The sequence below is a fragment of the Mus pahari genome, chromosome 5, assembly GCF_900095145.1.
Source record: "Mus pahari chromosome 5, PAHARI_EIJ_v1.1, whole genome shotgun sequence".
Taxonomy (NCBI): domain Eukaryota; kingdom Metazoa; phylum Chordata; class Mammalia; order Rodentia; family Muridae; genus Mus; species Mus pahari.
The window spans coordinates 122,935,401-122,949,603 of NC_034594.1; the positions used below are offsets into that span (position 1 = coordinate 122,935,401).

Sequence of the window (14,203 nt, forward strand, 5' to 3'; positions counted from 1 at the left end):
TGTGTGTGTGTGTGTGTGTGTGTGTCTGTCTGTCTGTCTGTCTGTCTATCTGTCTGTTTCTAAGTAGTATTTTGTCAATCTCAGGTCCTAGCCTTCTGGGTTAATGCATATCTATTAAAATATGGGCAATCTGCTAAAAAGCTACAATACAAGTAGTCCTTGCACTGGGGAAGCTGAGGCAGGACAATTGCAACTTCAAGGTCAGCCTGGGCTTCAATGTAAATTTGAGGGTAGCCTGAACTGTACCAAGGGATGCCATCTCAAAGACCATTTTAAAATCAAGAGTTAGCTTTATTACATGACTGTGATCAAAGCCTCTGATGCACACTCAGGTTCCAGCAATTATCCCACAGATGTTCTTAGCAGGAAGAACTCAGGCTAGGATCACAAGGTTCTCAGTAGTTGGATCTCTTTAGTTTTCAAAAATAAAAAATGTTCTTCAAGAAGCTGGTATTGTTGTAGTTTACTACATTATGAATTCACACACAATGATCTTTCATATTTCACCACATTTACCTCTACAGATGGTGACATAAAGGCCACACACCAGAAGACCCCAGGTCTGATATTATTTTGAGGAATTTTAGCTAAGTTTAATGACTATCTTGTTTGGATCCTTCACAGGGATATTCAGAATAATAGAAACACAAACAACTGTTTTGCCCTGATGTGATTTTCAGCACCATAATATTTGTTAGAAATAACCAGTATTGTGAAGTTTTCTATGCTGGGCCTTCAGCCTCTTCCTGGTTCCCAAATCATGTGTGAGGCTACACTGCAGAGCACACTGTGTTCAATCTCCTTCAGGAATGCTCTTGTCACATCCTTGCTTTCCGGTAATTTTACACTGTTACTCCCCAAAGCCCATGTAAAGTCTCACATGTCCAGCAGCTCTCAGGTCTTGCCCATTCTTTACTTGCCATGCTTTGGCACACTCAACTTGTTTATTGTTGGTTAATAAAACTAATTATGGTTCAGATACGAAGCATTCCACTCAAGAGCTCACATATTATAAGGATAATTTACAGCTGATGACCTATTTTTGGAGACTCTGGAATTGTTAGAGGGGAATGGGTGGAGAAACGAGGTCACTGAGTTGTGTTCTTAGCATTATGTCTCATCTTGAGAGCCTTTCTGCCATGAGGTGAACATCCTCCTCGGTGGCAAGCTCCTGCCAGCATGATGTTCTAAGATTCCACCAGGTATCTCTTTTGTTCGTCTGCCTTTAGCTCTGGGGGTGACCATTCCCAGTTTCTGATGAACCCAATAAGCAACCAATAATCAAATTCTTCATTCTTTACACTGTTTGTGGAAGAAACATTTCGCATAATGATATAACAGTAGCTAAAATATATCTGAAGTGCCCAAGACAAGCATTTCTGCCTGTACTAATCAATATTTTGTCTCTCAGACTCTACAGCATGCCAAAGGGGGTATAGTGGCTACTCCTTTATCTTTTGCATAAATCAATTTAAAAATTAATCCTCTTTTCTTTATTGCCATTTGTCATTGTTCATAAGAAAGAATGTAAGAGGAAAGAAAATTATAGAACAAAAGAACAGAAAGCTTAAAGCTAACTCAAAAGAGATTGACCAAGAGCAGAGGAAACAGAGGAAGAAGCTCTGTTTGGGAGGTTATCTCAGAATCATAGCAATCCAACTGCTCCAGTGACTCTGAAAACCTTTCATACTAAAAGTAAAATAATTCCTTCAATGGGACAGTGCTGATGCTAAGGTCCTGTTCCCTAATTGGTTCTTGATTTAATCAATAAATAAAGCCAGGGGCTAATTACTAGGCAAATGGTAAAGGTGGGACTTCCGGGTCCCAAGAGGAAAAAAGACACAAGTAAGGAGAGAGGTTTTCTGCCATGCTTTGGAGGAAAAAGAACACAGCAACCATGTGAGGTCTCGGAGGACCTGGAGCCTGTGGCCACTGCCCCAGGCAGGTGATCATGGATGTTTGGCAAAGGCTAGGTGGGACTAGCCACTGAAGTTTAAAGCAGGTGGACAGACAAAGATAAAAATATTAATAAGGGCACACTTTTCCATGTGGGACAGTAATGCCCATCAATTGTTTCAAGACGGCAAGATGTAAAGGGACAAACTATGTGTCTTTTATCCAAGGATTCAAGGGAAACTGGGAATGGTCACCTCCTGGAGCAAAGAGACACCTGGTGAGATCTGATAGAACTGATAATCTCAGAGCAAAGACAGTAGCATAAAACTACATGCTACACTTCCATCAAAGAATAACAAGTGTCAGGGAGATGATTCAATGGTTAAAGTGTTCAGTGCATAAGAATAAAGAGCTGTGTGTGAATCCCCATGAGAAGTCAACCTGGGGAGTGTGTCTCTCCAATCCCAGCGCCCTACGGTGAGCTGGGAGGAAGAGACAGGTCAAGCCCTGGAAACTCAAAGGCAGCTGCTGCCTAGCTTATGCGGGATCAACAAAACAACCCTGTCTCACACAGAGTAGAAGGCCTAACATGGAGTTGTTCTCTGATCACCACACATAGATAATGGCATAACCACATTTTCAATCACACATATAAACAGACACACATATACACACATCATATAAAGCCCACTCATTGAGAAAGATTTTGAAATGATAGAAAAGATTCAAGTTTCTAGTGGTAATTGGTAAAGCAAAGTATTTATTTCGTATGTGTAAATATGAACATTTAAATAAAAATAGTGTTGTAACATGGCATGAACAAATCTAGTTTGGAATAACATTCACACACAATGGGAAGTCTCTTTTACTGAGTTAAACTATTAAATATTTTAAAAAGAAAAGATTTTTATATTTATATAAAACGTACAGGTAAAAAAATGTGAGGAATGTTTAAAATACAGTATATAGCCCTATGTTTATGTCAAAAAATTCATATTGTCAGAAACTGTTGCTAAGTATTACATAATCAACATCATTTTCACTTAACACATGGCTAAATCCTCACAACTCTGAGCAGCAGCCAGTACCTTCTGCGTAGTAAGATGACCTCGAATGTGTTCTGAACTCAAATTGTCATGGAATTCAAATGGCTTGATAATCCCAGCACAGAGATTACACAGTGGGTTTACTTAAAAACTCCTTATTGAAGAATTTTCTTGCTTCAACATTACTGAGGGAAACAGAGCAACGAGATGGGTTCTGTCTTCTGTATTCAATGCTCTCAACAATGGCATCCTTTATCACCTGCCAAAAGATACAGAAGATAAATGATGAGCACAGCTATAAAAATCCCTGAAACATTCGCTGGGTGAAAACAAAAGCCTAGTTTCTTTCCGTCTTTTATTTTCTTTGCACGTGTGCTTGTGTATATGTGTGTGTGTGTGTGTGTGTGTGTGTGTGTGTGTGTTATGTGTGTGTTTGTCTCCCTTTTGAAGTCTACTGAGGGAAATATGATTCTTTTGTGCAAAAACTGTGCAAGATCTCATTACTACCCTCTTGTGAAGATGTATTCTAGGAGTACCATTGAGAATATGATAATTGTAGCAAGGTAAATTTATATTCCATCAATCCTTCACTAGGAAATGATAATAGGAAAGGAAATACTAAATTGGTAATTTTTTTAAGTTAAAAATGTTATGGGAGAACACAAAGGAGGAAGCTGTCCCCCAGTGAACACGGAATGTATATTACTGGAGAATTTTCCTGATTCTCACCAGTAGAGAACTAGTGTCACACCATACTTTGTGATTTCCCCCAGGAAAATACTTTGCTATTAACCATCCAGTGTTACCTTATGTCTATCCAAGTCAATGATGATCAGAGGCAATATACATCATTTCTGGTATGAAATTAACCTTGTTAGAAATTTTAGGAGAGAGGGGAATTTGGATTTGGACAGAGTCATTCCTGCAGTTGGAGAATTGCTTTGGGAGTAGGGTGGGAGGAAGCTCAAGAGTCTCTTTTAGAGACTTATCAACATCCAAAAGCTTCAACCTCCCCCAAGAGTGGTCACAAAACAGATGTTTGGGACACTAAAGGCAGAGACCAGTCACGTGGCCACTCCAAAGCCCTCTTTATCCTCCATGGGACTGTTACATAAGGTTAAAGAATTGACTTCTTGCTTTCAGTTCTACATTGTGAACAGACATGCTTGAAAAGTTCAAAAAGCCCAAGACCCATGACCTCCTCCCACTCAGATCTCATGAGGCTCATCTGGCAACACACACACACACACACACACACACACACACACACACACACAGAGAGAGAGAGAGAGAGAGAGAGAGAGGGGGTTCCTAACCCACAGGTCACCGAGCAAGTATGCTCCAGTGCTTAGAACAGAACTAGGGGAGGACTCAGTTATGTGCACATGTGGTCAGCAACCAGCAACTTATCACACCCATTGGTAGAAATCTCTATTTCTTCCAGAGTGGCTAGTTAAATATGCTGTCATATTACCAAACAGCAAAATAAAAACAAACAAACAAACAAAAAAGAGAAAAGAATTTATCCTGAAGAAAATTGAGTCTTTGTTGTTAGTCTCTGCATGTAGAAAGAGTCAAATATTACAGAGTCTTTTAAGTACATGTTGGCAGAGTCCATTTTCTCACACATAAGGGAGATATAACTAATTCTGTGCTTCAGATATATTGAAAAAGACTTGAGTCAAAGGCCTCCTTGGCCCAATCATGTCCAGGTTGTGTGAAATAGATGAAAGTCAGCCTACACTCTTCAGATTGTTTCTTCTTCTTTAAAGATTTACATCTTTTATTTTATGTATTTGAGTATTTTGCCTGCATACAAGTGCACCATGTGTATCCAGTATCTCTGGAGTGTGGAAGATGGAGTTGGATCCCTTGTATGCATGGGACAGTGCATGGGAACCGAACCTGAGAGATATGCAAGAAGAGCGAGTACTCTTAACTGCTGACCCATCTCTCTACTCTCTGCTTCTTTAAGACAATAATAACGTTATTAATCTTAGATTGCTGGGAATTGGAGAATATTGCTATGAAGTGCTGTGGACAGTGACTAGCATACATAGAAACATCCTAAACAGACATGTGCTCATACCATTGCTTATAAACTGTGTGTGATAAAAGTTAGGCTATAAAGCTTAGAAGAAGTCAACATGGGCAAGAATGGGCTCATTACACTGTGTGAACTGGCAAATCAATCCTGCTATTCAAATGACCTTCTGTATTTACTTTTAACAGTCTCTGTCTTTCTAGATTCCAGCTGGCCACCATGTTACCAGCCAATTCTGCTCCTTCACACCAGACGCAGATGCAGGGTAAAACAAACCATCCAAAATGCTTTAGAACAGAAAAGACCCAGGGAATAGTGCACTTGTGATGGTTGTCTGACTCTGTCTGTCTGTCTGTCTCTCTCTCTCTCTCATACACACACACACACACACACACACACACACACACACACACACACACACACANAGAGAGAGAGAGAGAGAGAGAGAGAGAGAGAGAGAGAGAGAGAGAGAGAGAAAACAAAGTTTTGAGACAGATTTTTTTAGCTCAATTGTAGACTACTTGCCTAGTGTATATGGAGCACTGTGTGCAATATCTTAACACTATAAGAAAATAAGGAAGATAGAAAAACTAGCAATGTTGGTATCACAAATTAGTGAGATATAAATGTGAATATATATATATATATATATATATATATATATATATATATATATATGTATGTATGTATATTCATTCTAGGGTTTGCCCTTATAACAACAACAAAAAAAATCCAAATCATTTGGGATAAGAATGTGCAAGTTGAACCACTAGATGGCATATTAACACTATGAAACCACTGAACAGGCTTCTGTTTCCTCATAAAGCAGCCTTACTGCTGCTGTCCTGGGAACTTAATGCTTCCAGGCCAAGAACAACTTAGTATTAAATCACTTGCTAATTGTAAAGCTTTTAGAAGCTACATGATATATCTGGGTGGATCTAAAATGCCTTATTTAGTATCTGTATCTTTCTACCTTTTTTTAAAAACCAGGAATGATCTTAGAGGGTTTGTATAATTGCTTCTCTCCCTCCATGGGGTTTCAAATTCTGCCTTCCAGGTTTATTCTAATAATATTCATTGTTTCCTAATCTTCTATATCCTCACTGCTTATCCCAATTATTATCCATGCCATCTTTTTCTTTCTACACCATTGAAGAACTTTCCAATTTGTTTTTTAAAAACAGTTCCCTTAATACTTCAGCACTTTCAGTAGACAAATAACAAAAATTAAATCTTGGAAAATAAGATCTTCCTCCCTCCCACCAAATGAATGATTTTGGGGGGTCTATAGGCAACTTGAGATGCTTAGAGCATCAAATTAAAACAGTAGTCCAGGAGAGAACGTTATGGTGTAACCTTACAGAGAAGACACACCTTTAGAGAGGAATAAAAATAATTACCAGCATAAGAAACAACTACTATTTTCATAAAAATTACTTTGAGTTTCCTGGCTAATGTTTGATTTTATGTAAGTCTGAAATACTATGAAAACCAGGATTGTTGGTGTTTGACCACAGCACTGAGACTATTAAAGGCACATAACAAATATTTTCTAGATTAATAAATGCCCAGGATAAACCATGAGGAAAATATAACTGGAGTTAAACACACTTGCTTTCATAAGCACAGGAGGCAAGCAATTTTCTCCATGAATAACCATAAAGCTAAGGATGGAATGTTGTGGTAAACGCAGGACATATGAAACACATGGAAACTGGTTGGCTTGGTTGGAAAAGAAAGTGCGTGTAGAACACTAAGTAATAAGGCCACTTGGGAGAGAAATTGTGGACAGAGAAAAGAGTAGGGAAGATTTATGACTTAAGCTCAGTCCCCACTCCAAAACTATAACTTCTGGCATTTTTTTCTAGTTAATCTATTACTTGATTCCTATGCCTATAAATTCAAACACACACACACACACACATACACACCCCCCCCACACACACACACACCCCACACACACACCACTCTCTCTCTCTCTCTCTCTCACACACACACACACACACACACACACANCACACACACACACACACACACACACACACACACACACACACACACACACTTCTATCTATCCATCATGCTTCTTCGGCTGATTTTAAGTGTTGAATGTTTAGGACAAAGTATTTGGTTAATATTAGGTATTCATACTTTTGGTTTTGTTTTGTTTTGTTGTTTGTTGTTTTTTGGTTTGTTTGTTTGCTTGCTTGCTTGCTTGCTTGCTTTCCTCTGAAACAGAGTTTCCTAAGATGAAACTCGGGATCTTCTTACCTTAGCACCTGGGCTTTTTGTTCTTTGGTGTTCTATGTCTCTGTGACTTTGAACATAGCCTGGCCCATCTAATAATAAAGACACATTGAGCCAATATACAAATGAGATGGGATAAGGCCATACAGAGCATGAAAAGCAGATTAGTGTGGGGGTATTCGTGATCAGAAAAACACACCCTCGAATGAACCTCTCAAAAAGAAAAAAAAGGCCTTGGAAACATGTTCTTTCGTCTATTGTCTCCTGGTCCTATCCTCTAGGGCAATCCAGAGCAAGTAGGATCTCGCTCTTCCCTAAAGGGGAATATAGACATTAGAACTCCCACTGTCTAAGCCCAAGGTCTTGAAGAAAGTCTTGGACTTATTCCCCACCTTTCCTTCCCTAGAAACATTCCTAAAGGAAGGCTCTGCCACATCTGATGGCACATCCTAAGGACCCCCCCCCACACACACACACACACACACACACTTCAAAGCATCCTGCTTCATACCCAGGACAGAATGCTATACAAGACCAGAAAAAAATGTCCAAAAGACCCTCTCTGGATTTCTCTCAGAATTAGACACTACACATTCAATTAAAACAATCATATTTCTATACATCTGTCCATGCATTCATAAATCTAAAATTTTTAAAAAAAAATAGGTAGTCCATTTTAGAACTCTGAATTTTTACTCCAAAGGATCCCATATTGTATAGAACCATGCTCTAATAAATCCATGAGGCTTTCCTCTGGTTGATCTATATTTTGTTTAGGATATTGGCCAAGACTGTGTGTGATGTGCAGGAGGAACCACTGTCTCCCCTCCCCTGCAACCCTAATAAAATAGGTCAGATTATTCAACTTGCAGATTATCTTTTGCATAGGCAAAAACTGTAATTTGTACCTAGCCAATGTAATCATAATAATGATTAGACTAAAAATTAACTACTAGTACTTAAGACACATACTTTCCCTCCTTCTGATTAACACTTTTTAACACTATGATGGTCAACATCAACTGCCCCCTTGTCACAATCTAAAATCACTATAAGATAAATCTCTGAGCATATTTATGACCGGTATATTAAGTGAGGTGGGACGAATCAACTTAGAAGTGGGCAGTGTCATCCCATGAACTGTCGTCCTCACCGCTCTGTGACTATCACTGCTGCTTCATGAACCTACAGTCATACCTTCAGCTACCATCATGGATGATGCCCTCAATTTATGAATCCAAACAAACATCTTCTGTCTTCTTACACAATCAACAAGAGAAGTAACTAATAAAAATACTTTATAAAACTATCTGACAAAATGGAAGCAGATGATGCACACTGGCAAGTACTGAACTGAGTGATGTATAATAGTACCATAGAATCTGTGTGAATTTGCCTACTGAACTGATAACTAAATAAGAATGGAAAACAAGCCAAGTCAACAGGTACTGTGAAACAGTCCTTCAAACACACGCTCCCTCCAGACCAAAGCGATGGTTTCTGAGTGTACATAGTACATGGGCAGGTATGTGCTGTAAACATGCTTCATGGTCAACAACTCCATCTATAACCAGTGGCAACTTTTATCCTCACCCTCATTATATTCAACCAGTCGACGGCTTATAAAAATAAATACCTGAAAATACATTGTATATTCATGTGAGGTGCCAGGAATTATGATCACTATTCTTAGAGTACAAAAGATAAATGCCATGTTTTTTATGGAGTTCATATTATAAGCAGAAAATAATATAAAAAATAAAACTTATATTTGCTGTTCCAATTTTTTGAGTTCCTATTATATCCTAAGTACTTAAGTTATTTTAACTAAACCCCTAATCCTGTAAAATGCATCACTGTTTCCCTTACAAAAGAAGAAAATAACCTACCAGTTCAAGGTCGCCCAGTTAAGAGACAGCTGAGCAATGACTAGACACACAATTTTGTCTGAATCCAGAGCCTCTGTATACCACATACCACACGTTCACCAGTCTAAGTCACTGTACCCTAAGTTTCTAATAAGGAAAAGAAAATCTAAATCCCACAAAATTCCCTAACTGTAAAAGCATCACAGCAATGTTCATCGTAAAGGAATTTGGGAGGACTGAGTAAGGGCAGAAAATTGATGCTAATGAAAAACCCAGACTGCTGTCAAAAAGTGAGCCAAAGCAGAAGCACAGCACAGGGAAAGGACAAAGTCCTCAGCGAACGAGCGGCAGGAGTTCCCAGCTGTGGGTTACACAGAAGCCTCTTCAGACCAAAACCAGATCAGAAAACAAATCGCAAGAATACACCTTAAGCCACAGTGCCTCTGGCCACAAGGTTGAAAACTGGTTTAGGTTTTGGTAGATTAACGACTTTGCATCCTGTTTTATTCCAGTTTATGCCAGACGAAACCATTCGGATGACCCACATGCACTTTTGCTTACGTGTAAGTCCTTGTCTTGCTCCACTCAGAGGGTGTGGGAGGCTTGAACCAATTGAATTTAATGTACTTTGCTGCATCATAAGCTCAGCAAAACTTGAATTATTTTTATGCATAACCACTTGCCAATAATTTTTGTGATAAAATGTGTTTATTCTTGGATAAATACAATGCAAGAGGTCACCAAGAAGATAGAAGTAAAAATAGAATAAGATGCACACGCACACACAGAGGAGGCACAATCCACTTAAATCTATGTCAAAATGACCATTTAATTTAGGAAAAAGCCTACATTCATTAATTTAACATTTACTTAATGCCTACACTGTCACCATCTATAAGACTTGTTTATATGGTAAATCCTTAACATTTTCACTGTTTCATTTTTAGATTCTCCATGCACTTCGGGACAGCAGGAGATTGTCATGCAAAACTAAGATCATCATGTTTGAGTGGCTTCTGTGTACAGGGAACTGTTTATGCCCTACCTGGTTACACATTCATAGTCACACTGCCCCAGTGATGAATCCTATTGTTCCTGCTGTTAAGATAAAGAATCCAAGCCTCCTGAAGTTTGAGTAGTAGATTCAGTGACAAGTGGCCCCGAGGTGAGAAAGGCTCCCATAGACTCCTATATTCAAATGCTTCTTCCCTAGTTGGTGGAACTGTTTGGGAAGGATCATATTGTGTGGCCTTGTTGGAGTGCATGTGTCACTGGGGTGGGCTTCTATGTTTCAAAAGTCATTGCCTTCATCAGTTACCTTTCTCTCTGCCTTGTGGTTGTGTCCCAAGCTGTAGACTCCTGGTTAATGCTCCAGTCCTATGCCTGCCTGCCTGCTTGCTGCCATGTTTCCCTGCTATGGTGATCACAAGATGCCTTGGTCATGGCATCTTATGACAGCAATAAAAACATAACTAAGCCCCATGACCTATCCTTTATGCAAAATTACTATAAAACCTTTATCTATGCCTCTAAATGACATGCTTCAAATGTTAGCGGAAGCTATAAAAAAAATGTTGGTTTACACAAAAGGGGGTAGTTTCATGTAGAAACTCAGTGATTATGACACCAAGCATGAAATCTGTACAAGTTCAAACCAGGCAAAATCCTATCACTATTCTATAACTAGTGTGGGGCTAGTTATAAAGTTCTAGTTCTAGCTCAGGAGCTATTGGTAACGAACAAAAGAGGATTTATTTTTCTTTAAGGATATTACTCTTTCTAAAGAATGGTCACGCAGCCAAGAGGATGTAGGTGGCACTCATTGGACTTGACATACTAAAAATATTAGAAACGAGACACAAAGTTGGGTATGCAAGAAATTGGGAGGTGCATTTGGGAAGAATCTGGGAGTAACACTGTCTATCATAAAAATACAATGTATAAGATTCTTAATTTTTATACATTACCATATATTTGATATGTTTAATATATAATGCTTAGTAGTTTGTGAATATATAATGTTTATTGAGCTATAGTCAGGACAATTGTTTTGAAAATTAGTCTATTTTTGTTCAGGCCTTAAGGTTTTCATGTCTGCATTAAATAAACTACCTTGAATGCTTGTAAAGTATGTAGGTAGAACTATACAGTAGCTTACATCAAATGCTTTATCAGGTCTAATATAAATGGGAACTGGAACAGCATGAGAAACATAGTTGTTTAAAATACATATGTGAATTTGTATTCAAATATTTTTATTTCTAATGGGATATTTATAGTTCCTACAATTCTAATTCTTTTCATTAAAGGATAATTTATCAAATTTAATATATTTTACCCCAAAGATTATATGAACCTATTCTTTTCAAAGTAGAATATTAGGATCTCCTTAGCTCTCTTTTCTTTTAGTATCATTAAACTTTATAAAATACAGCCCTACTTGTGGACTGGAGAGCTGGCTCTTCATTTAAGAACACATACCAATTTTATAAATGCCTGAGATCCATTGTTATCACCCATGGAAGGTACTTTGTAATTGCCTGTGGCTTCCACTTCATGGATATCTGACACCTCTGGCTTTGGAGGCCACCTGTATTCACAGGCCCCCTCCTACACACCTACATAAAATGAAATCTAAATAACATAAAACACAACTTTATTTTGAAACATTCTCTGTGTTTCTCGTGTCACAAAATTCATGTCTCTGTTTTCTTTACATTGTAAGCATCACTACAGAAATAAGGTACCATGAGGTTTTTAAATATTTACTCCCAGGTAAGATTTACTAAGCATCTGTTAAGAAAATGATATGTTACAGCTTTGGTAAGGACATTACATATTAGTCATTGCATACTGGAAAATATGGGCAAAAAAGAAGGAATTTTAGAATTTATAGGAACTGGAGTTTATTAGAAATATTCTTGTATGATGACAGAACTGTATTGATTTTTTAAGTATTATGGCCAGTGTGTCATGAATGCATTTGACCCATCTTTAACTGTCTCAAGGAAAATGATCTCAAAAGCATGTGCACTAATGTATGTCAGTTTTCCTTTAGCACAAATCTAGTTAGGTTCCATAGAAACAGCACAGTCATGTGTTCTTTCAAAGTCTTCATAATAGACCTCCATAATTCATAATCCACAATCATTCATAATTTCCAAATAGATCACCAAATCAGACATGATATGCAACTCTAATTCTCTTTCAGTTCTTATTTTCTTTCCTAATCCAGTGAGCTCAGCTTTCATAGGCTATAATAAAACTAGTTAGATGCTTAGATTTGGGCCCACAAGCTGATGATCTCAATCACACAACCGCACTATAAAAGGGTGCATTTAACACTAAGCAATCTTGCAGACAAAGACTTTCAGGAGCAGATATGCTAGTGACAAGAATGTTTGATACTGCAGGGAAAGACTTGCTTCAGAAGTCTCTTTCACAAAGCACACAGGCTATCTCAAAGGCCGAAATGCAGGGGACTGGGGTACTTGGTAATACTATCAAGATCTACGAGAACCAAACATTAGAAAACATTATGCCATTGCTGAGACTTCTCCAATATTGAGATTCATGGTTACACTCTTTCCTGCCCATATACTGCTCGTCCCCTACTTCCCTCCTTTTATAAATTATTTTACCATAAAGTGGATACAATACATATATCAGGAAAGCTGGGAAAGAACACTCACTTCACCAAACAATGCCTAAAGTGTGGGTTCTGATTAGCCACAGACAGTGATGTCCTTATTTGTGACTTCTTAGTGTCTACTAGAGGTTAGTGAGATAATTCAGGAAAAAGGCACCATGTTTTGCATATGGTCACCTCAGAGTCTTGTCTGTCTTCTTATTGAATTCATGTATAGGCTAATGAGTTTCCATGTTATCAGCTGTGGGAGATACTCACATCAATGTTGTTTAGTGTGTTGAAGTACATCAGATCATGTAGTCTTTTGAATGCTTGATTGGGATACTGAAAGTTGAAGGTTGAAAATGGCGATTCGGGGTCATCAAAAATGTCAAAGTCAGCGATTTCTTTCTCTTCTTTGGTTTCCCTTAGAACGCCTATATGCCAAAAAGAATATGCATCTTGCTTTTGAAAACTTAAAAAAAAAATTTTCCAAAGCATACAAAACAAGTATGAGGACACTGAGAATCACCAGAAAGCCTGTGATTCTAAAAAATAACTCTATTCCCTAGTCAGCCACACTCAAGTTGGGAAGATACCCAGCTTCCTTGACTGCTAGCGTATGTGTGGGAAGGATGACCCTGTATCCTGGGTGCTCTGCCTTATACCCTTTCCCAGATGGGTCATGTTCCTCTCTGAGTAGCTGGCGTATTAACATGTGCTATGTTGTCTGTCGCCCTGCCCAGTATCAGTTCCTCACTCCCTTACAAATAAACCCTCTGCACTTGAAGCTTGTCCTGAGAATCTTCCTCCGGGGAAATCCAAACCAAAACATTGAACCCTACTCAACCATCAGAAGTCCCTGTACTTACCAGCCTCTCGGTTTCTCCCCAAGAACTACCAGTAATAGAATATTATCTAGGTTTCTCTCAGTTTAAAATCAGGGTTTCAATTTGAAACTACGGTTTCCGTTTGAAAACGAAAGATGCCAGCCAGCCTTCCTTCTCCAGGATGAGGCTTGCCTCACAACTCCACTCTCACTTCTTCTTTATCATTCTGAGAAATCTAGGAAAAAAAAAACTTCCCTATATCCCATTACCACCCAGTGCACAGGGGTGGGGCGGGGAGTGTTTCTAATCACAAAATGGAAAACTGCATCTTCTGGTTTGAGAAATATTTAGCAATTAAAGCCTTGAGAATGCCATACCACCCTGAATGCACCGGGTCTCATCTGATCTCAGAAGCTAAGCCAGGTTGGGCCTGGTTAGTACTTGGATGGGAGAACACTTTTTTTGTTAATGAGAATCTTTTTGGATGCACTAGAGTTTATCTACTCCTCCAGATATGGAAAAACGGAGTAACCATTTTTTGAACTAGATCTCCTTTGCTGTAAAATATAATGTGGCAGCTGAAAATGATCAGTTATGCTGTGGTTTTTTTTTTAAACAGGGTTTTGTGATCAATTAATACT

General features: G+C 38.5%; 1 protein-coding gene across 1 annotated transcript in view; it reads right to left on the reverse strand.

The window, feature by feature from the left end:
• Positions 1–2,626: 2,626 nt before the first annotated feature.
• Pla2g4a (phospholipase A2 group IVA) overlaps positions 2,627–14,203 on the reverse strand; it is a 138,851-nt gene continuing 127,274 nt past the window's right edge. The window contains exons 17-18 of the mRNA XM_021197604.1: positions 13,012–13,169; positions 2,627–3,201 (exon numbers count right to left, since the gene is read on the reverse strand). Of these exons, the coding sequence (XP_021053263.1) occupies positions 3,070–3,201; positions 13,012–13,169 (290 nt within the window). The 3' untranslated portion in view covers positions 2,627–3,069. The remainder of the gene's footprint in view (positions 3,202–13,011; positions 13,170–14,203) is intronic.